Source organism: Sebastes fasciatus, chromosome 20, assembly GCF_043250625.1.
Source record: "Sebastes fasciatus isolate fSebFas1 chromosome 20, fSebFas1.pri, whole genome shotgun sequence".
In the NCBI taxonomy this organism is placed as follows: domain Eukaryota; kingdom Metazoa; phylum Chordata; class Actinopteri; order Perciformes; family Sebastidae; genus Sebastes; species Sebastes fasciatus.
The window spans coordinates 22,049,084-22,073,996 of NC_133814.1; the positions used below are offsets into that span (position 1 = coordinate 22,049,084).

The 24,913-nt window shown below is 43.7% G+C and overlaps 1 protein-coding gene across 7 annotated transcripts in view; it reads right to left on the minus strand.

The window, feature by feature from the left end:
- sdk2b (sidekick cell adhesion molecule 2b) overlaps positions 1–24,530 on the minus strand; it is a 334,097-nt gene extending 309,567 nt beyond the window's left edge. For 3 of the 7 annotated variants that reach the window (XM_074619352.1, XM_074619355.1, XM_074619354.1), the window contains exon 1: positions 23,579–24,527. In XM_074619352.1, the coding sequence (XP_074475453.1) occupies positions 23,579–23,717 (139 nt within the window). In that variant the 5' untranslated portion in view covers positions 23,718–24,527. Of the gene's footprint in view, positions 1–23,578 lie in introns of all 7 variants that reach the window. The other 4 variants (XM_074619353.1, XM_074619350.1, XM_074619349.1 and 1 more) reach the window with 4 other exon arrangements.
- Positions 24,531–24,913: the final 383 nt, after the last annotated feature.

The following is a 24,913-nucleotide window of genomic DNA, read 5'->3' on the forward strand; positions in this document are numbered from 1 at the left end:
GGGTTGCGGCAACTGTGCATTGCAGACACGCGAGCACACATAAACACGGGGAACAGTTACACACAACTCACACGAGTCTTCTCCCAGACGAGGCCCACTGCAGGCCCGACGAGCAACGGAACAGACGATGTATGAAGAATTGAAAGGTAACAGCGGGGACTTTCAGTTTCTGGCAAATTGGGCCTCTCGTAGCAACATTCAGGTGTGAATTAACGGCCCCATCGCCTTATACGGCTTCAACTCCGTCTCCCAACTCTTCCTGCGCCACCAAACAGCAACACATTCTGGAGGTGTGTGGGCGGAAGCGAGGATTCAGCATCCACAAAGACGGGATCAGCGGTGGAAAGTGGGTCCGTGCCGTGACAAGTTCTGCAAGCATTACGATCACGCATATACGCCCATGATGTTCACTTGGACAAATCACCTGAGAACGCTGGCCCACAGTGCGCTTTCATTTTAATTCATACATTTCACCTGCATTCATATCAAAATGACATCTCCAGCAGCAAGCCATTTCAAATGCATTCATCTGATCGTGACCGAAAGAAGGGAATGGGATTCTATAACGGGAAAGAAAATGTGAAATATTGCAGATGGGTTGCCATGATACATTATGCAAAAGGGACAAAAGGAACAGAACTCAACATATATCAACCATACATATTCTATTAAAAAAAAAAAAAAGGGAAGACATCTGCCAGATTTGGCCATTCAAAAATGATACAGTATATGTATGTATAGTAAGCCGTTCACAAAAACATGTATGGGCGTGCAAACAGATGGTTCCGGTGAGCTAGAACCTCCTAAATGTATTCACTGTTAAAGGATAACACTGGCATTATTTCATTACCAGCGGCGACAGTGACGCTGGTGTTGTTTTCACCTTGTGAGTCTATGTGTGTGTCATTATGGCAAAATGTGGTCCTGGAGACGCCTACTGTTACAGGAACTACCACAGAGGTGGTTTTGAGTACTTTGCCAGGTGCTTATATTTCGGTCCGTTTATATTTCCTCCACCCTCACAAAGATCTAAATGAAGGCGTTGGAAGACGGATGTGGTCCCATGGATGCATTAAGAGAACTGGATACAGCGTTGGAGGCGGTGCCCCGTTCATTCCTATGAAAGTTGCTCAGTGGCGCATGACACCAAAATGGCTTGACTTCCGTCTGGAAAGGTACCCGGATCTTCCGGCGATCTTCCGCATTCATTGAACCATCGGACATGCGCGAGTCCAGTAGAGTGTTCGTTCCGCTGAGTTACAGATGTCTCTTTCCCAATGCAAGTCTATGGGGATAAGTCTATGGACCCAGTGGCATCACCTGACGGAGTTGTAGTACCGCCGTTTGGCCACTACAAAAATTGGGATCAGCGACTGGCGCTCTTCCTGGGGGCTTGTGTGGTCCAAGCAAGGGCACCTGAAGAAGGTGGGGTAGGAAGTGGGGGAAGGGACCCCCTCACTTTATGTCCCTGACTCGATTTGACATCACGACTGGTGTGATCCCATCGAAAGAAATTCCCTGAAGAGACCAGAACCAACAGTGAATTGATCCTACTAACTAACCAGTATTATCTGTGTAGACAAAGCCTCATATAGCTTATGTCTTGGTGACTCAGAGCTCAATTGTTGCCGAGAAATTGTTGCAGTGGTTGAAATATTTATTTACCAGTGACTCTGGTGTTGTTTTCACCTTGTGAGTCTGTGTATGTGTGTCATCATGTGGTCTTGGAGACGCCTACTGTAGCAGGAACTACCACAGAAGAGGTTTTGAGTACTTTACCATGTGTTTATATTTCTGTATGTTTGTGGACGGATTTTGTCACTGCGATAGCGTCCCAACGGTACAAGATGTAGTAACAAAGCTTTACAGGTGTGTAGGTGAGATCAAAATGAAGATCGAGTTTGAAGATGGTAGAAAGTAGCGGGGTAGGAAGTAGGGAAGAGGCCATTGGCCGCCCCACTTTATGCCCCTGGCCAGATTTGGCGTCATGGCTGATGTGATCCCATCTCAAGATTTTCAATCTAAGAGTATGTCCGCAGTTTGATGAGTTAAGAGGAATAAACTATTATCTTTTAATAGTTTCTGGAGAACAATGGAGTTACTGTATGTGGTGCATTCATTGTTGGTTTGTATCTTTTAATAAGAATTGTTGAGGATAATTAAATGATAAATTAGCACGATGCTTATCCTTCAAGGGGTGCAGAAAAGGCAGCCGAGGTGAGCTTTGATTCGGAGACCTTTGCTCCTGCGTGCTCCAGATGTTTTTCCGTCGTAGCGCTCCTCCATTATCTCAGCTGCCGCGTATGACTGCGCCACTGCGAGGCTTTGGTGGAGGAAGATCAGAGCAAAACAGAAGTGACATCAAACAGAGGGCAGCTCCCTCGTGCACCGCGCTGGAGGGGAGCGTGGACGTCTTGCTCAATATGGAAGGGCTGATGGCAGGGCGGCCCAACGGCAGCACCTGGCCCAGTGCCAAACGGAGGCGAGGCACGTACACGTGTGCAAACACACACACACACACACACACACACAAAGACTCACAATCACTCAAGCCAGGATAAAACAACACACACACGCGCGCATGGCAGAAGCTATAATAATGCCATCAGAGATAGCCTAATGATATTGGAGGGCAGAGTGTGCGGGCTCCCTTTGATCTTCCCCTCTTTCCCTCCTCATCCCTCAAAGCTTGTTGCAAAAGAAACAAGGCGAGCAGAGCAGAAAGAGAACAAGGAGGACGGAGAGAAAGAGCGAGAGAGGAAGAACTGCCAACCTCCATTAAAAAACAAGAGAAAGAGGGATGAGAGAGAGCGATGCCTTCAGGCAAAAAAAAAAATCAAACTGGCTCCTCTCGCCTGGCTGTACCTACGGAGGAGGCTGTGGGCAGTTGACAGCCCACCGATCTCACAGCTGCCCCTCAAGCCCTGGCTGAACAACAGGGCAGGATTTGGCCGGAGACGCCTCCACAGTCCGACAGATTGTCTCGCGGAGACAAATACAGCATGTCCGTCTGGTCTGTCAGTCCAGCTGCTAGCTGCCAGCATTGACCTCCCCTGTACTTCCTCCTCCCAGAACAGACTGAGAGAGATAGTTTCTGATCACGGCTGTCAATCTAATTTCAAAGCGTTCTCTCCCAGTGATAACGGAGGGAAAAAAATATCAGTCAGTCAAGGGGAGAACGGTGCGAAACGGAGGAGTCCCATAAGGGCTCAGTTAGTACAACATCAAACAGCTTCATTGTGTTTGTCAGTCGGTACATCATCGCTGTGAACCACCGTATCCTTTGACACGACGGTGTCTTCCGGCTTGGCAAGCACGTCTGACTTCTCCGGTCATGAAGGATCGTGGGTACACATCTATTTTTGGGGATCTGATGGGTCAAAAGATCAAGGCCTGCGTGTGTGTGTGTTTGCACCTGAGGGGCAAAGCAGCAGCTGCACAGGCTAAGGAATGACAGTTGCGAGGAAAGATCCGACGAGGACAGTGCAGTCTAAATCCGTGCACGGCCCGCTGAATGCACAACGAGGAAACTGAATCATTCCTCAGCAGGAAATATTCACTTTTAAGGTTTATGTGTAGTATTCTGCAACAAGACGGTATAATCTTCTTTGGCTGTAGGACCAAAGGTTACCGGCAGCAATGTTTGAAACAGAGCAGATAAGGAATATTTGTGCTTGGAAAATACAGACAGCTTCTTCAGTACAGCGGGTAATCCTCCAGCAAAATAATCTTAAAGGACCACCAGTTCTTTTTTAAGATAGAGCAAGATGCAGGTCAGGGACATGTTTAGGGTAGCTTAGCACAAAGACTGCAAGCAGAGGCAACCGTTAGCCTAGCTCTGTCACAAAAAAGCAACAGAGCGTATTCCTCCAAAGCGGTTTTATTTACATGCTGTATCTTTGTGTCTCGACACGTATAAACACAGAAAATATGACACGGTTTGAAGGAATAATTAGCTCAGGCATTAGAGATATTTCTCAAGCAACACCAGCTGAGAGACAGCGTGAGACTCGTGCGCCGGAGTGACGCCACGCTGTGAGTCACGCTTTGAGAAGTTGATAGAGTTTTATTGTTTGTGGATGCGAGTGAGCAAGTGAGCGGTCGACTTGCCGCTGCGTCTCGTCCAATCACTGTCTGACAGTGTGTCTTACGCCGGGGCCACACAGCGCGCATTATGCTCGCGTGACGGCAGCGTCACGTCGTGGCCGCGTCATGCCCACCTAGGGTGTTCACACTAGACGCGAGTTACCCACGTCTCGGGAGCGTCCCGGAGCTACCTGTCAGCTGTGTTTTTGCTGTTGCTGACAGCCCTTTCTTTCTACATAGAGTTTGCCTTTTAATGGCCATTTAACTTCATAATAAATGTGATTTATATTTATTTAAGACAAAAAAGGCTAAGAACTGTGTGGTAATTTGTAAATATTATTAAAAACAAGCAAATAAATTCATACATAAATATTAATATATAGCCCATATAAATCCCTCTTTTCTGTCAGTGAAGAGGGATTTATATATATATAAATCCCTCTTCACTGACAATGAGGAGGGATTTCTATGGGCTATATATATATATATATATATAAATCCCTCTTCATTGACAGTGAAGAGGGATTTCTGTGGGCTATATATTAATACAAAAAAATAAATAAATACATTAGTAGTAAGAGAGATCCTACAGCAATCCCTCTTCACTTTGACTGGCACAGTTTTAAACAACATTTCCAGGGGGTTTCGGGTTCCTGTTCTACAGCATTCCAGGTTGCGGCTTTTATCGAAAACGACTTAATTTACATCTGGGGCGGGACAGCAATTTACATTATAAATGCTGATGTTCCGACATCTCAGGCAACTTGGAGCTTTTCACCACCTTGTTGCTGAACTGCGCCTTGATGGAGAAAAACACCTGAAGTATTTCAGAATGATAAATATAAGTAAAGTGTTTTTTTTTTATTATTATAAAACAAAGCAAAATAAACAGTTTCGTTATTTGTTAACCTTTAGAAAACGAAAATTATTATTAAATATCTTTAAAAAAATTAAGTAACACCTCTAAAAGAAAGAACAATAAAGTTACGTGGTGTTTGTTGAGAGAGAGAGAGAGAGAGAGAGAGAGAGAGAGAGAGAGCGAGAGAGAGAGCGCATCGGAAAAATACTGCCAACTATCACCTGATGTTCTTATAACCTATTAACCCAGTCTATTATATGTATAGCATATGTAGGGTTTCTGCTATGACTACTACAGTGTTTACATAATTAAAAGCCTGTACTATATTAACTTGATGGAAACCTGCAAGCAGACAACTGCTTTATTTAGAGTATTTCAGAATAAAAGCATTGTGTTAATGAATGAATGATTCTGTGCACTAAAAACGCTAGAGGACTTTTATTTTGAAATCTAGATAGGAAGTGTAAAATATTGATGGTCAGTGACATATTCTACAGATGTCTAGACATGGAAACTGTAGTAATCTTGCTCATATACTGTCAATAGATCACCTTCACTGTCTGTTGCTGCTGGGAGACGCAGCCGAGAGGTAAGCGGCAAGCGTGAAAAATAGGCGAGCCTTCTATTCTATAAAATAGACGCACGTCTGACGTGCGTCTGACGCGCGTCTGACGTGCGTCTCATGCGGGCAGTGTGTCCACTCTAACCTGTTAACATGGACGCCGAAATAAAAAACAACACGCGACGTTGCCGTCACGCGAGCATGATGCGCGCTGTGTGGCCCGGGCTTTAGTTGCAGAACAGCCACTTTGGGGTGAGATGGAGATGAGTGCAGGCAGCGAGAGACAAAGAAGCGGATGACACAAATGACAGTTACAGTATTTAGGTTGAATTCTGTTTTACGTGAGCTAAAATGATAAATGCTCTCATATAGTATTATTCAACAAATTATTGTTTGAATCTTAATTAGGGCTGCACGATATATATCATTTTAGCGTCGACATTTTGATGTGCGCATGCACGACGGTCGGCAAATTAACTCAATAACGTCATGCTACAACTTTTTTGCTGCTTGATACAAAAGAGGAAAAAAGAAAACTTGCATGATTTCTAATTTTTTCCTATTAATTAGCCTACTTACAGTCTAGGTTGGCCACATGCACCGGTTCTAGGTTGGCTTGGAAAGGCCCGGGGTGAAGGTTGCTCGCTGCTCTGGTCATGAGCTTTATGCGCTGCATAAAACCAGTGTCAAATTCCATTTATGTACTTGGCAAAAGTATTTGGCCTTCTCTCCCTGTGGGAGGAGGAACGGGGCCCCCTGCTCCCAGTGCAACCGTCAACCGGGATGGACTGTCCTCAGTGTGACGTCTGCGGCAATGTCTGCAAGCCACCCGACTCGTCTTGAAACACGGACCCCCATCTCGTTTACCAGGCTTTAGGTGTGACTTTTTTTGCCAAGAACTAGTCTTGCGATACCAACCAATCAGATCAGCGTTTATCTACATGCGTGAGGACATATGGGGGTGCCACGTGGGGATAACGCTAAAATAAATCAATGAGATTCTGGAGGAATAAAAACCCGCGACCTTCACATTCTGGAGCTGTTTACTGACGGGAAGAGAGCTCCAAGATTATCATTATTTTCTTAACTTTGAACAGCGAGTGAACCGCCTGAGTGCGTCTGTTAGCACTTTAGCAGAGCAGCTGTAGCCACAACAGTTCTGTGCATTCGTCTCTGCTTTGACAGTGTTTACAAGCACACGACTTCTGCATGTCATCGCCTCGATATGAAGGACCACTCTCGAGACTTTGGATTGGTTCTGCTATGCAGGTTTATTTTACTCTAATTGTTTAAACCCAGTTTTAGGAATGAAGTTGAGCAAAGCGTTTAGAGACTGACTTTACACGAACAAGGCTGTAGCAGCATATTGTGTGTATTGAATTGGGAATAGGAACATTTTAATATGCTTTAAATTACAATATGACTCATTCAAGGTCCCCTTAAAATCTCATACTTTCTCATACATTTAATGGAAATATTTTACCTGACAGTTTGTCTTCTTTTCTGTGAAGGAGTTTCTAAATTATTCAATTCCAATAAATATATAAAACATATCAGTGATATTTCAGAAGACAGCACCTTTTCTATGTAGGACATTTATGTAACAAACCCAACCCTCTGTGCTAGATATCAATCTTCTCATCTGTCTGTGGGTAAAATGGCAACAAAAAAAAAATATATTCCCCAAAATGTCAGTGTTCATTTAAAGCTTACGAAAAAAAAAACAATCAAATGCAAAAAGTTTCACACCAGGCAGCTGGAGTTACACACCGACAACTCAAAGAAACAGATTTTTCTGTGCTTCTCAGTTTTCTCTGCCCCTGTAAGTGTGTTCCCTTTTTTTCCGTGGTCTGTAAAGACCACTACACCCTCATACAATCGTTTCCTGGATCCCACAGGAGAAGAAAGAAACAGATGGGGAATGAAACAGTGCTGCTTGTCTGTGCTCATTTCCATGGAGGTGTGTGTGTGTGTGTGTGTGTGTGTGTCTACATGCGTGAGGGGGGTTTTAAGCGTGCAGCACTCTGCCTTGGTGTGTGTCTCTTTGTTTGTTTATTCAGATAGTGTTTACAAGAATAAGCCTCATGGCGTAAAATGCCATTTTTCATGCCGAGGTGTGTGTTTGTGCGAGTCAGAACCGTGAGGGGCTGAGGGCTGGCGAACCTGTGCGTAGGTTGTGTTGTATTCTACAGCTTCTAGAAGGAATGAAAGAGGAAGTAATTGGCCATCATAGGAAACCTTTTCTTCAGTGTTGCAGCCACAGTGAAAAGCAACTCTTCAAGGCTTCTCTGTATTCTGCTTACCACCGAGCGAAACACACGAGCGAGCGCACTTCACCCATTTCGTACCATTGACGTTCTTCCTGTCACTTCTCAGAAATTGCCTCCATTAATGCCATAAGTGTCACCCATACTTTATGCAGTATGTATAGAGCCCCCTGTGACTTGCCCAGAGTTAATCACTCCCCACTACCGTCACACACCTTCTGCTATAAACGTCAATGATCACAAGTGCTCCCTGTGTGACCGCAAAACTATTGTTTGAAAGGTTAAAAATAGGATTTGACGGTTTACATCTAAAATCTGAATGTCGGTAGTGAAAGCTTTTGTATTCGTAATGCCTACAGCAGTAGGGGGATGCGTGCGACGTAACAACATTTTTTAGAAGCATGTCATGCAGAGAATCAACACGCTTGTTTCAGAGATTCAACACACTCCTTCTCAGAGATTCTCTTTCAGCTATGCATGCTGGGATTTCTGGCAGAGAGAAAATCTGAATCTCTGGGGGGGAAAAAAAGCAGCTCGAAACAATCCAAAGCGGAAACTATTAGATGGGTCAACTAATCCGTGTTAAACTACTATGTTTTGGTCAGGACTCACATCTTTTAATGAATGAATTCACCTTCAGGGTGAAGAAACGGAGCCACATTTAGTGCGGTTGTAATATTTTGGTTGTGACTTTGCCTTTAATCTTTGTGATGTGTCATGGGATATAAACTCAGGGTGACGCATGTTTGGAAGACCGGCTGTTAGTTCCTGCTCACCTCCGTTCCATTAGTCATCATGTCTGCTATAGCCCCCCCACCAACACCACCACCACTGCCACCACCGGCCACAAGAAACAAACGCTGTCAAAACACTCATTAAGTCATTCATTTAAACATAGCCCACACACGGAGAATAAATATTTAAAAGACCCAGCTGGAATTTACCATAGTCGTCAGGCACTGAAGTTACTGGAGTGAACCAGTGAAGCTTATTTCACCAATGACATCAAATATTTTACAAAGATCTTGACATATAAAAAATGTATGGCATCTAAAAAAGAGTGCATTAAAACCAATATTTTATTTTATTTTAGTTTTGACTTTTTAATTTAATTTTAGTTTAGTTTTAGTCAGTTTTCAGAGTGCGTTTGCTAGTTTTAGTAACAATTAGGGCTGTCAATCGATTACAATATTTAATCACGCTTAATCGCAAATTAATGAAAAAATGTTTATCTGTTCAAAATGTACCTTAAAGGGCAAATATACTTGCTTTATGCAAGCATATTTATATATTTAAAAACAATGACAAATATTGTCCAGAAACCCTCACAGGTACTGCATTTAGCATGAAAATATGCTCAAATCATAACATGGCAAACTGCAGCCCAACAGGCAACAACAGCTGTCTTGACTAGACTTGACTATGACTTCCCCAAACTGCATGTAATTATAATAAAGTGGACATGTCTGTAAAGGGGAGACTCGTGGGAACCCATAGAACCCATTTTCATTCACATATCATGAGGTCAGAGGTCAGAGGTCAAGGGACCCCGTTGAAAAGGGCCATGCCAGTTTTTCCTCGCCAAAATTTACCGCACGTTTGGAGCGTTATTTAGCATGGTCGGTACCGTTGGATTCCTTAGGTTTTATAGTTTCATATGATGTCAGTATTTTCACCTTAGCTCTAAAACTGAGCCCGCTACAACCTCCGAAATCGATTGCGTTAATGCGTTAAAGAAATTAGTGGCTTTAAAACGATTTTGCGTTAACGCGTTATTATTGCGTTAACGTTGACAGCCCTAGTTGCAATAGTTTTAATTTATTTTTGTTAGGGCCAGGTATAATGTCTCAGAAGTATGTATCGTCATATACATACAAAATAAATGGTTAGAGAACTGTGTGGCCATAATGTTTAATCTTCGCGTTACTTTAATGAAGCATGGCGTCGTCTCCTTGAAGGTCAAATCCGTTCACTTTCTGCGGTTCAACATCACGAGAGTAGTCTCCTTTTTTTCCGTAGTGATATATTATAACCAGGCAATATCATTTAGTTTTATTTAAAGAATATTGTTTTTTTAATTTAGTTTCAGTTCACTAAAAATATTTTCCACTGCTTGTTTTCATTTTAGTTTCAGTTTTCGTTTACTATAATAACCCTTATCGAAACTGAATTCTACTCCTCTATGGTGATAAACAACATCAAACCACTACAATCATGTTTTGGAGTTTTAGAGTTTTATAAAATCCTACCAATTCTCGGAGGATTCATTGACAGACAATTGCAAAATTAGCCTTTTAAGTGGGCTCATTTCCTGCAGACTGGAGCTGGGGAGGTAAGCGGTCTGGTTGGCTGTGATACACAGCAGCTCCACAGTTCTGTCATTTTATGAGAGGCTTTAAGACTACTGCCAGGAAGGAAGGAAGATTTAGAGACGGCGGTGGTGGTGCTGGCCAATCCACTAGGCTGTCCACACGTCTTTGGTCGCAGGTGTATAGCGTCTTCTAAAATGGCATTAAAAAAGGTAGGAGCCCATTCCGACAGACAGTTGAGCCGTTTGAAAAACAGCCGCACAAATTTAAGCTAGTTTTGAGTAAAAGGTCTCTTGCAGCTGTGCCTCCAAATCTCTCGGCCCCCTTTAACTGTCACATAACCGCTGCGGTGATGTACGGCGTCCCTCGCCCTGTACCCAGCCGTTACCGATTGCTTTACAGTAACAAAGGGCCTCCTTCTCCTTAATATGCCACTCCTTTACTTGAGTAAAATATGGCGGGTCTTCTTTACAAGCCCTCCACTTATTCCACAAGACACTACTGTGCCTGCAGGTGAAACTTTAACACTCAGTAAACACAATATACAGAAAGAGAAAATGAAGGGCATGGCAAAATAAGAGATGGAGGGGAGGTGCAGGGAAAAAATGCCCCCTTGAACGCAGCAATTAATCAATTAGCTGGAGCGAATCAATACTCCCCGCCCAGCTTGGCAGGCTGACAGCACTCAGGTGTAATTAAAATTGTAACTATTGACAAATCAAGATGGATGGAGCACTTCCCGCCTGTTCTGCTCAGCTCTGAGAGAGCGACTATCTTTGTGTGACTAATACACATAGGGGGGACAGAAATGTGAAGGTGTACGTGTTTGTGTTAGCGGGCGTTGCGCCCACGAACGTGCGCCAGGCTACCTATTAGTGTGCTTGAGTTGAGGTCAAGCTCAAGTAACGCTGCGGGTCAGAGCCCCGCGTCCAAACATCCATCTCACTCTGTCACCTTCCATTATCGTCAGGTCATCCCCGTTAAGTAGACTGCTGAGAGTGTTAAGTGACTTGGTCATGTGTGAAGTGCATCCAAGCAAATGATAATCGAGATGTTAATCTAACAAATCTACATTGCTCGAGTGTAAGGTGTGAAGAAGAGCTGTGAAAGTATGCCCTTCTCGAAAAAGTGGACAATGTTCTTACACCTCTCAGAGTCACAGATAAGGTAAGAATCGCAATTAGCTGGTGATATCCGATGCTGGGGGTCTAGGCAGGTACCAATAGGGGAGCTGGATGTGGCGATGCAGCCGGCTAAGGAAGCCATGGTCATTTGACTAGTACAAAAGAAAATGATGATTGTTGTTAGTTGGCACTGGTTGCAGAAAATGAGCCGAACAAAGTTGTCACTCATCTTGCGATAGCAACGTGCTTTCCTACGCTGTGACAAGAGGTTGTGGATGAAGCATTAAGTTGTTAAATTTTACTTGTTTACTCTGGATCTCTATGATTTGTAATGTGACTTACTACTCCACTGCTCGTTTTAGTCGTTACTGCAAAACCTTAGGCACACAGTTTAGTTCATACCATAGACTGTATATAAGAAGAGGACGTAGTCACCTTGACATCACCCATTGTTTGTGGACATTTTGAAGCCTCGAATTTGGCATTTTGGCCGTAGCCATCTTGTTTATTTGCAACCAGAAGTGACACGAGAGGGTGGAGCCAAGTACAACCAAATGCTGAATAAGACATTTTTAGGCAACCGAAAAGGTTATTATTAACTTTCATGAATTGAAATCACACAGTGAAAGGGTTAAAGTTGTAAGACGAAAACTCGGACAACTCCCAGATCGGACAACGCCGTGGTAGCGACCTGTCAATCACAAGGTAGCCATGCCCTAAAGCATCCCCTGCTTTATGGTCTATTTGACTCTAAATGGGACCATAATTTACTAAATGAACATCATGTTGTATTGAAGAAGACTTGAAACTAGTGATTGAGACCATAAACTCATGTTTACAATGTTTACTGAGGTAATAGATAAAGTGAGAAGTAGGCTCATTTTCTCATAGACTTCTATACAATCAGACTTCTTTTTGCAACCAGAGGAGTCGCCCCCTGCTGGCTGTTAGAAATAATGCAAGTTTAAGACACTTCTGCATTGGTTTCACTTTTCAGACCCGGGAGTTGCCCACTGGTTTATACGGAAGTTAGCTTTCTACAATGATCGCAATGGCAATGGTACACTGCTACATTGATTTGAATGTGAATGTCCGCTCTACTCTTATTATATTTCTATGTCAGACACACAAGAATTTCAAATGAAGCCTTTGATTAGCCTCCAGTTAATTGGTGATGCTGCCACCACTTTCTTTCTTTCCTTTCTGCATCGCTCGCTCTCTGCATGTCACTCTCCACTCTCAAGAAGACATTTGTGAAGTACATCTGCTAACAAAAAGAAAATTCATTTGAAAAGTGTTTGGTGTTTACATGGTGTTTGGCACGAGTCAAAAGGAACACTTCAAAAGCAGTATCATAGGCATCCATGATCAATGTGCAAAACACCAGCAGAGCGCATTCTCTCTTCGGAGATGTGAGACGCATTCCATTGAGGGAACCATGCCTCAAATCTCTCGAGACTGGCCCTTGAGCGTCAAACAGGAACAAAAAAAAAATGGAAAATAAGAACATGTTTCAGAAATTTCAATGAGTACAGTTTTCAAAGCAGCGCCAGGGAGCAGTCATTTATTGTGTTGTTAAAAGAGGAGGAAATATTGGCCTCACACAGTTGATGCACTAAAAAGACATCTCATTATGACATTCTCCCGTTTGTAGCTCTCAATCAGTGCAAAGTTCATTATTTGGCTAATTACACAAAGACACAGAATATCTACCAACTGCAGCAAGACAGCGATGTATCATTTAGCATATCCTTCTTTAAAAGCTCCAGAAAAGAAAGCCAGTAATTGCCAGTCGTATGAAAAATTCAAACAGAGCCTCATGTGCTGTCTAGTCTAGTGACAGGTGCAAAAATGGGGCTGGAAAATTGAGAGATCCACCCTGAATTCTCCTCACAGTATTCAACATATCTGACTCTGATGCCCAGTCTCTTCCAACACTCAAGTTCCAACTTAACTGTCATACTGCATTTCACTTAATGCTCCATGTGCTTCCACTTCAACTATCATCCCCCTGCCCTTTCTTTCTCGCCATCTTCAATCTATCTGCTGTTTATCTTTTATCGGCTGGGATTTGAAAGAAAATCCATTTGTCAACGTCTTAACAGGATCCAACGAATGGACTATACAATTTTTTGAGATCTGAGATGGCACAGAATCTGAGCGAATGTCTATCATGGTGGGTTTTCTAGGTTTAAGACGCGTCTTCGCCTTATTGTGAGCCGTTTGATTTTATTGTAGCCAAAAAACAAGATGCGTTTGATGTTGGAACACTTCGTGATGATGACTAGTATTCAAGGGGAGTGCAACACGGCAGGAAAGGAGGGAGGCAATGGACTCACACACAGTGATTTACTTGGGAGTCGTTCATGTATTTTCATTGAATATCGACAGTCACAGATCTCTCCAATTGGAATAGTCTTCCATAATAATCAGTGTACGTCATCTGAGAGTCATTTGTGTACCTCCATGTCAACATTACAATAGTCTGAGACAAAATATGTCAAGTGCAAAGCGAGTCTTATTTCTAGGATACCTGTGCATGATCACGAATTAGGGATGTCAAGATACCAGAAATGTAGTAGTCGATACCAATAGCAGTGAAATTCCACTATTCTTAATACCCAATTCGATGCCATGGTAAAAAACAAAAACATTGAATTAATTATGAATCCCTGATGATCTGCATTTCTCACTTTTTTTTTAAACACATCATGATAACGTTATAATTCACCTTCGCCCAATACTCTTTTTATTTAATAGAGCTTGAAAGCATCATAATGTAACTCAATGTGTATGTAAGCCAAGCAGGATTGTGCTGCCCATTGGCTGCTAACAGCTAACGATAACAGGCTCTCCTCCCGTCGATTTCAATGGATTTGTTGTTCAAAATGTAGCATTATCAGGGAAAACTTCCATTGTTCCAGGGATGAAAGGATGGTGTTTGCCTCGAGCCCTTATCACCGGTACCTGCGGAACTGTAGAGACACGAGTACCATCACATTTTCAGACTTTTGGCATCGGCTTGGAACTCAAGTATCTGTTCCTGTGACATCCCTATCACGGATGCATCAAAGGCCCTATGCTTTTGGACAGCAGGTAGGTTTTGTCATTGAATGCAGCCAATTGATAAAAAGAGTGTGTAAACAAGAAGGCTGGCGGATAAGAGGTATAGGAGGCTGCGGCATGAAGGATTTCAGCAGACATCACATTTGATGCGACTGCCTTACCTGAGGGGATTAGAGAGAAAGCCTCCTGTATCAAAATGTTAAGGCGCTGCTTTGCATAAATATATATTCAAATGTCATTAGACGATTGAATCTAAAACACAGCCTTCCGAAAATAGAAAGCCCATTCAAACCCAAATGAATAAACATACTCATTCCTTCTATAATGTGTGAGTAATACCTCATAACGGCGAGCTTATCCTCCGGATGCATCCGGAAGCTTGAAGCGGGGAAAGTCTCATGTTCTAATAGTTCTCTTCATTCCGAGTTATTATTATGTAAAGCATAAAAATGTGTTCCCTCATCAAATCAAAGCACCTCACAAATCAAAGTTAAGGCAATTACAATCTTATTCCACCCTTTCAAATGGCAACAGCTGTTTCCCTTGGTCAAAATTGCAGCGTAATTGCACACGGTAGCATATGGTTATGGCTGATTAATCCAACTGGGGGTGAAGGCCCCATTATTCCTGCATGGGATGGGTAAATAGGCAGTGGATCCAAGTGCTGGATAGATGGGTAATGGGATGGCAAAAAAAAGGGGAATGGGCCTTTGATGAGATATCTGTTAAAGATGGCGTGATTGTCAGAATCGATCAGGCCCTCTACCATCCCTATCTGAGCCATTAAATTGATTTGCTTGTCATCCGGCTTCTTCAAGAGAGAATCATGCCAGCGGTATCAAACTATGCAGAAAAGAGGAGCAGTTTAGGCTAAATCCATTTTCATTCACAAAATATATGGCTCTGGGCATTTCATTTAATGCCCCCTTCATGAACTCCATGAACTAGAGTTGGAGCGTTTTTTCTCCCATCATCTTTTTTGTTCATCCAGTGCTGGAGGGAGATTGTTAGAGCCCGAGGGGAGCCCAGTGTGTGGCAGGGGCGTGATGATAGCTGAAGGACTGTTTACTGGCCTATGGGTTTGGACTGGCCACTTGTACCGAGCCGCACACCCACAAGCACATACACTCCCACTTATATATGCACACAAATTCAGAGTCCACCCGCAGACACACACAATCACACAAAACACCTCCCCCAGGGAACAGCAATTACAGGGTTCAGAGGTGGTTTCCCAAGCCCCCAGCCAATCTGAGTGCATTTCTATTATAAACACACAAGGATCCGCATGAGTGAGTCAGGTTTGGGGGCCTCCTGGAGCTAGTGTCACTCTAAAGGTCCACACTCATTTCCATCTAGCCGGATGAGGGACGATGCTGGTAAACAAGCCTTGACTCTGGCTCCCCCACCCCTTGCCTCCCCGCCTTTCCCTGCATGCATAATGCCCCTCTTAAAGAGCGAGGGAAAAGTTCAAGTCCATAATCACATCCGTACCTCTGGCTTATTATTTTTTTTAAGGGGTCATTTTGGAGTCCTACTTTGAAGGACATGTGCAGAAGCAAATCACGCTCGCTGTGTGTGTGCAGCTAAATGTGATGTGTGGTGTATAAAGAGTGCAGAAGGCCTCCAGGTGCTAATTTGGGAGTGCAGAACCGTGGGTTGGCTTGGCTCAGCAGATATGGAAACACAGGATACGCTTTCACCACAGCGATATTAAAACTAGATGGAATGCCCTACCGTAAATCCTTCAATCCGTTTCCCGGCGCAAAAACCTTGTTCAGGCCAGAGCTTTATTGTCGCGACTCGCACATGGTAAGATTGGAAACAGCAGCGGCTTCAAAAGAACAACGCTGCAGTACAATACACATGTAAGCTATCAGTGTTCTCCTTACTGTTCATCAAAAGGTAAAATGGTACAACCTGTACATGAAGGTGCACAAGTTTAGCCTTTACAAATACATTCTTCAAACCACATCCGTGTAAGACAAACACAAGCCACAGACAGAGCAATAATTCCTCAGCCAGTAATCCGGCTTGCCCTAGTGCATAGCATAATGATCAAAGGAGCTGTTTAAGACTATGTCCAAGAAAAAAGACAATTTAACAGTATAATCCAATTCAGTCAGAGCCCCAATTAGGATATATGGCTGAACAATGATAATCAGCTTGCCACTACTAAAGCCAAAAGGGAGACAACAAGTAGTGCCTCTGTTTATTGGCAACAAGTCCAAATTGTTTCCCGTCCAACAGGTCATTTATCACTGACCCATGTCCGTCTGAGTGTATGGTGAGAATTCCCAGCTGGCTTGCGTGGCCTCTTTTCCCAGTCTGCCCAGTAGTGTGAACAGAGCCCAAATTAATAACCATGCAAAGACAAATAGAACTGCCCTGGCGAATACTGACCAGACTCCTTTGTGCCATGTTCCAGACAGACGGCAAGATGGCAGCGGCTGTAAAAGAGACTATTTGTGAATAAGGCCATTACAATTTCGCCTCAGCCCAACAGTTCTTGTTCTGGTCAAAGTGTCCAGGCGGCACGGCGCTTAGAAGAGAGAAGAAAGAGTACAATTTCTAAATCTTTTTCTGTTCAATCCAATAGTCATTTTGTGGGGGGGGGTTACATAACTGGCGTTTGAAAAGAGCAGGACTGGCTGAAATTTTCGGATTAAAGTTCTTTGAATATACTCAATGAGAAGAGAGAGAAAAATGAAAAGTGGCCAGCATGCCGATGAGGGAATTTGGAGGCAAATGCGGTCACTGAACAGATAGCTGTGAAACTGCATTGATTATGCCACCGCCATTGTCACCTAGAAGCACCCTCGGAGGAGCAAGACGTTCTTGGTGGCACTATTTTTTATGTCATCTCGCCCAAATTAGGCTGACCTTATTTGTGCCTGCTGCATTGATGTATTTCAGGGATTTTTGAATTTTAGAGGCACAAAATCCAAAGTCCTTCCTAAAAAGCATGCATATCCTAAAACAGTGGCTTTTGGGTGAGTTAGAGGGATGATTTTAAGCCTTTTATGCTTGTCTGTATCGATACATGATATTGTTCATGGGGTATTTTACTTTCTGGTGTGTGTAGGTCTGGAGTCATATCGCTACTGGAGTATAATCAGTCTGCCAGTGACAGACATTGGAAGGGAGTTAGCATGTGTAGCTAACTCCATTAGCGGGCATTCAGATGGAAATCAGCCCGCTGTTAAAACAATGCAATGCTTCAGGTACCGGTGAGACATGAAATATAGAAATCCATTAATGTGAAGGTTTCAGATTAACTGCACAGCAGTTTATAATACTCAAAGACAGGATTTTACAACTCTAGAAAGTTATCACGGTGGCAACAATTTGAACTTTTGTCACGACATTCACAAGGTGAACAGTAGAAATAGATTGTTCACGTTACAAAGTAATCCACCAGGAATGTGCTAGGGCGGCGCCAATCGTTTTGGTCTTAGTCGAAACTCAGTTTTACAGATCTGACGATCAAGTGATCGATTACTGAAGTTTACAAAGTCATACGACTGCTAGTTGACTACGAATTTCTTTTCGTTGAGGACAGCCTTAGAATGTGCACTTGCACGCATTTGAATGGCCGATTTACCGGATGATGCCACATTGAGTTACAGCAGACGTTGAGCCAGGTTAAACATTTTTGCTGGATGACCCTGCATTTTTTTTTTTTTTAACGGCACCACCAGACTGGCCTCGCTGAAATAAATGAGAGGGTTGTGTCCGTCTGAACGCGACCTTGCTCTCACGCTCTGGGACCAGGGTCAGAGCCGTGAGTCCTTCTGCCTTCACAACTCACTGAGGAGGTCATTAACGGGAAGTTTGCCTGTTTACATTTGCAGCGAGTGCAAACCAGGTAGCTTTGATTACAGCAGCATTTCTAAGAAGGCATTCTAACAAGGTGCCTTTTTTGGTACCTTAAATATGGGGGGATTATCCAATATAATCAAATGACTTAGATAACGTCACGCAGCAGACTAAACGCAGGGAAATCAGACTCCGTTTGGCAGGATATTACAGCGTAGATTAAACCTTGATAAAGCTCGAGACAAAGATGCTTGACACATCTCTATACTTCCCACCCTTCCCTTCTTCCTCACACTTTTACATAGCTGCAGAAAAAACAGGCATCTTCACACAGTGGAAATGAGGACACAGCAGGGCCCGACTGAAGTGGTTGAAGCTCTAAAGATGCAGTGATGACACCGTCTTGTCACATATATTCATATTAATAATGAACAAAGGAGTCTTTTATGCAAATAAAAAAACGATGCCGCTATCCACACGCAGTGGTGCACACTTTAAGTTCTTTTCTGGGGGTTTTCAGGGGGTCTTTCAACACAGCTGTCAGAATAATAATAGAACTTACATTTAGTAATAACAAGCAAGCACAGTTTATTGTCTATTATGAGTAATATATTTCTATATCTGTGCTGGGAGGCAGGCCTGTACATCCGGGAGAGGGAGTGTGAAAAGTAATGAGTTGTGTTTTAATAGGTGAGAAGTTCACTGATGTGGTCTTTCAGATTCATTCAAATCATCCCGAGGCTGCTTCGCCTTTGGCCACAGTCATACTTAAAAGAAGATATACAGTAGCACTGTGGTTAAAGAGCATCTATAAGGAATCTGTGAGTTCATGTACAGGTATATCCAAATAATAATGTCACTGAACATCTAGTAGTGACGTTTGTCACGTGTTTTGTAGTGACAGTTGCGTTGTTTCAGTATGTATTTTACTTAGTTTCCGTACTTATTTTAAGCCCAACCATGACGTTTTCTCCTTAACCTAACTAAGTGGTTTTCTTGCCTAAACCTAGGTGAATGGCTTTGTTGCCCCTGCTGGTACTGCACGTTCATACAGGCGTGTAATGTTTACGTCTCTGCGAGGCAAAACGTGACACGCGAACCTCTTGTGGACCGGCGGATCTATTACACACTTTGCCATGATATCGGGTCAAATGATGACCTTGTCACAGTTCTTATACTTTCTGAAAAACAGTGGTTTAATACGTGTTCACTCTTATTGAAGCAACAATCTTTTTAGTGCTGCCTCCTCTTAGTCGATTAGTCGACTAATCGATCGTTTTGGTCTTAGTCAACTAAGATTTCTTTAGTCATTTCATGCTGAGTGACTTATTTCCAAGAAATGTATGAGCAAACCTCTGGTAAACACCAGATTTAAAGTGGTGCTTTTATGTGATTCTTTGTGGAAAAACTCGGTTTTACAGATCTGTCGATTAAATCAACTAATTGATTAATCGACAAAACCATATGAGTGGTACTCAACTGAGAATTTCTTTGGTCGAGAACAGCCGTAAATCTTTTATATAATTTGCATAACGTTAACGTCTGACTCAAGCTGATACTGAACAACGTGTATTGTGGATTTATCTGTATTTCTGTTTTGTGCACAAATTTTATTTTTCAGAGCGCAGTGTGTGTAGAAATTTAACAACACTGACAGAGTCCCACTTAGAAACACCCTCTTGGATGGACTGGTATTGGAAAACGGGGGTCAGGATCAATGAAAACAGCCCCACTCGCAAGAGCTCTGGAAGTGCTTTCTAGAGAGGAAAAACAAAAGGTCTTTCAGTCACGCCTCCCTCTCGGACTTGCCACTACCAGAGACCTTGGGTGGGAAGTTTTTGTTTTATTGAACGTAGCGCGGTGAAACTGGAGACGTCCCTCAGAGAAATCTATCGCTGGACTTTGACCATGAGTTTTCTCGCCAGCTCTGAATACTAAAAGCGATATGTTTTGACCTTTTCCCAAAGTGCTGGCTGCAGGGATCTAGGAAAGCATCGTTTCTTTTTTTGCAAATCATTTCACAGCGCACAGCTGCTACAAGGAAACAGAGATCCCCAGTCTGTCAATTAAGATGAGTGACAAATCAGGGCATTTGTAGTCTGGAGACATTTCTCTCAACCCCACTGTCTCCGTGTTTCACTCACACTACCATCTCAATCAGTTGGCTTACCTCGCCTCAGCTTTGGCCAAATCCATCACGTCAGTTTCAAATGAAAAGAACTTGTACCTGTTGCTTAATAAAAGAGTGACTCATATCAAAGACCAAAGGTGGCTTTGATCAATAATCTAAACACAGTGCTGCAGGCATCTGCTGTCTGTTATACCACCATGGGATTGGAGATTGGTTTCTCAGGGTCTAACACAAACATAACACACGCCTACGCAAACACGACGTCTTGACAGCACAAGTGTCTGACCGTTGAGTGGAGAAGAGGAGTCATGTCAGAGAAACAAAAGATGAAAGTACCCAGCAGTCTAATATTGCCACATGCAACTGCAGCCTCCACCTTTTCATCTGAAAGCCATCGACTAGCTCGCTGAAAATTTCCACTGCACGTCTATGATTATGTGCCCTACTTTGTCGCCTGCGATAAGAACGCATCCAATTTTACTTTCCCTCTGAAGCAGTCAAGAGGTGCTCCCAAACTGCACGCATTTCATTCCAGCCATACAATTTCAATCCAATCTTCTAACAGATTTAAAATGGAGATGACATCCTTGACTTCCATTACCGTGTCAAGGTCCAATACAGTAAGCTAAAAACAGGCCGTCGCTCTGCACATGTGCATCCTCGCCGGCGTGAAATAGCAGATTCCTATGGCAGGCCCCCCCACACTCTGTCACAACCGTCCTCACGGACGTTAATCTGAGCGCCACGCCTCTGACAGAATCAAGTCCTCAACTCCCTCTAAAGCTGCTGAAGTCGAGCTGGAGTCGGTAATCTGCAGACGTTGAGTGATGCAGAAGTATGTGTGCCAAACATGACATTCCAATAGAGTCCTCCCCCCGCTGCGCCGAGCTCCGAAATAGACGTGTTAGGAATGACAAAAGCAGCAGGCGAGCCCAGCATTGTCTCGGCATGACCTCGGTAAATGAATGGAAGTGAACAGTGGGACAGACCAGACAGCTCCTATAACTGTCACTTTAAACAAAATATCCAGGGTGAGTTGCGAGGATGGCCTGTTTTTCTTACATGATATGAAGAAGAGTGTGCTTACTGTACGTGTCAGCCACCAAAAATAGGGAGTGTTACAGGGCCTTCTGTTTGAAATGCAGAAACCTACTGACAGACCAAGTGTAAATTAGCCATCAGCCAGGTACTGAAGAGTATTAACACTGAAACTTTTTCTTTTTCATGCCACTCGCAGTGATGATGAATGACAATATACAAAATACAAGAACTGAAGATTATCTCTCGCCGCAGAGCGAAGGCCTTAAAGCGAGACTTCACAGCACTTTGGCGCGATGAAGGCCGCTCTCCCGTCGTTAAAAAGCCGTTTCAGTAGACTGGTCATTAAAATGTGGCAAGCAGTGGCCTGACATGTCCGTCCAGAGGCGTGCTACTCGCCTCATCATGTTCTTTAATCATCGCATGGGAAGAGAGCGGACCCACACCGGGGTCACTTTCAACGAGCCGCACTCCGAAACGGTCTGAGTGTCCGTTTCGGGATGCAATTAGAGTCCAATTAAATCCTACACTTTCTGACCCGGGAGCGACTGGGAATCTGAGGGGTGACTACTGGACGGACTGAGCGGAGAGAGTGATAGCGACTGGCTGTCAAGGCCTTCCCACCCTCAGGCCACCGCTGTAAATAATGCCTTCTTATTTAACCTGCTTGGCTAAATAAGCATTAAGAGGGAGCGAGGGGAGGACTGGGAACAAGCATCCAGGATCAGATAGAGAGAGCGGGGAGAGATATGGTTCGAGAGAGAGTGGAAGCAACAATGTCAGGACTCTTAATCCCTAGGACACACGACTTATCAATCTCCTGTAAATGTCAGGCACTAGGATGTGCCCTCATGAATGATGGATATCTGCCTTGTTTGTTTTTTTCATCTTCTCTACATTGTGTTATTGAGTGAGCGCCACCGAGGGCTTAGAGTCTATCTTGAGAGGTAATACTCCCTCCTTACACTGGCTGCAATACCTGAATCCCAATTATCCCAGTGGAGAGTGTGCAGCAGAGGAAAGCAAAAGAGCAAGAGTGCTTCTTTTTTTTTTTTTTTTTTCCTGTCGTCATGCAAGAGTCCACTTTGCACTTCCTGTGATAAAGGCTCGAAGATTACAGGGGAGGAGAGAACAACCTTCGATCCACGCCGTCATCCTTCAATTATTTTACATTCCCTTTCTTAAATATTGAGTGAGGTGGCAATTAAGATGTGCTTTGCTGAGGACCCCCTGGAGCACCCTCAAGGACCCTTGGTGCTAAGCACGCCCCCCCACCCCTCTTACTCTGCCGGATCTTAATATATGGAACAAATGCTCAGCTAATAGTGAAATTTACAGTATGTGCTTTTATCAGAACAGATTCCCAAAGCAGCTTTTCTTCTCTTACAAAAACCAACATTAATGATAACATCATTTCTTGAAAGAAAAAAAACCATCTCATATGAACCACACTCTATAGGGACGTGATAGCTGGGTAAAAATAAAAAAAGGAGGAGGGCCTGAGGTTACAGCAGACTCTCTGCTGGGCACCAGAGACGCACTCCAGGTCTCCACAGGAATATTACAGAGATCTTGTGGGATTATTGCGCTGAGAATCGGAGTCAAACTCCCAACTAAAGCATGAAAAAGAAGAGACTGATTGAAAAAGAGAGACTGATTCCAGTTTCTGCCACACTTGCTCCCCTTGTGCTCAGGAGGGGGGGAAAGAGGCTGCATAATTCTCAGAGAGCCAATTAATTCTCCACATTTATTGCTCCACTGTACTCTGGCATTAATCAATATGCAGTGCCTATCTGTTTATTTAGGGCTCTGCAAAGTTTAATTTCAGAGGGAGAGGGTTGATTAATGAATTAGTGCTTATTAATCAGATTAACATGTGTTTTTAACAGCTGGGCTTCTAATGACATATTCATGGCACATGGTTCAAACTCGGCTTCTAAACATCATCAACAGCTGGAAAAGAAATCAGAATAAAGTACATTTATATGTGCACCTTTAAAGTTCAGGTTTAGATGAAGTTCAGGGTGGAAAAAGTGTCAGTGACATGTTAAATGAAGGATATAACAGCCGATATGTGTCACCAGCAGCCTGCAATTAAGAGGCTCTGTGTCACAGTGAAGTGTAGCCTAATGAGGAAATTACAGGCTGCGCGTAAAAAAAAGGCAAAGCGTAATGAACACATCTCAGATTCTCAGACACCACTGGAGCAGAAACGGCACCACGTCAACATCCAACATAGCAGGGGGGTGGTGGAGACACTAATGGGTCAGTGTGGTGACTAATCGGTACCATGGTTGGTGTGGAAGGTCCCTCTTACCTTGAGCTTGCGTGGAGTGGATGAGTAAGGAAAAAAATAAAATCCATGTGGCGCGCCACATCGATCTGATCCTCCAGGAGTCCTCAAACATCATCGTCCCAGACTGGACAACAAGTGCCCGGTGAGCTGGAGGAAGCATGCTACCGTGTCCAAGTCCTGCTGTGGTCCTCTCTCTCTCTCTCTGTGTGTGTGTCTGGAGGGGGGATCTACCGGTGCCACTGGAGCCGGGCAAAGCGCACCGATGTGGGGGAGCGCAAAACCGACGCAGCCCCTTGGAGAAAATCACTCAAACACTCTCTATTTGGGTTTTTTTGGAGAGATGAAATGCTCTCTAGTTCCACAGATATTTCCTTATGAGTGCAGAAGCTAGTTGGTTTCTTTGAAGTATTTTGGATGCAACTGAGTCAGATGAATCCAGGTTAGTCCATTTCCTCGCTGCACCTGTAAGAAGACAATCTCACTTCTTTCAGCCACACTTCTTCTTCTTCTCGCGACTCCGTGAGATGCTGTTTTCCTGCCTCTTAACTTTCACCCTCTGCAACACCGACTGGTTACAGTTCTTTTCTCCCTCCAAAAAAAAGAAACAGCAGACAGACTTTTACTCGAATCCAGCCCCACAGCGAGCTGTCAAGGTCGGCAGATTCAGTTTGGACAGACAGGAGCGCTGAGGAGAAGTTGAGCAGAGAATGAGGACAGCGAGGAGAGCAGAGGAGGAAAACGGGGAGAGAGACACAACTTCCAGGCGGTTTCAGGCTGTCATGGTCGGAGCCTGCCGAGGAGGAGAGCCCGGCTGCCGGTGTGCGTCGGAGGAGGACGAGTCCCGGGTTCTTTATGAGGAAACATTAGGATCTGATGTGCAGCCTGTTCTGTGCTGTGCAGCTCAGAGCAGCGCAGGTCGCCCCCATGCGGTCATGCGTAAAAACGCACTCCCCCTGTTCCAACAGGAGCAGAGCAGAGCACACACTTCCAGGAGGAGGTGGGGGGGACTGTGTTGCTTTCCACACCACACGAAGGTGGCATGAATATAGTCCTTTGTTAAAATGATTTAAGGAACACGTGCTCTGCTTGTGCTGCCAGTTTTTTTGGTTGGGAGTGGAGTGGAGTGGTGCTCAGGGTGCCAGAGGAGACACCATTGTGATATTTCTGCAGGGGTTTACAATGTGTCTGAGTTTATTGACCTTTTTTTTTTTTATCCCCCATTGCATCACTATAGGGATTTATATTTTGGGTGCATTTTAAAGCAGCAGTGGGTAGAAATGAAAGCATTAAAAAATATTTTATTTTTATAAAATGGTCACTATATCCTGATAGTAGTGCATGAGACAGGTAATCTGG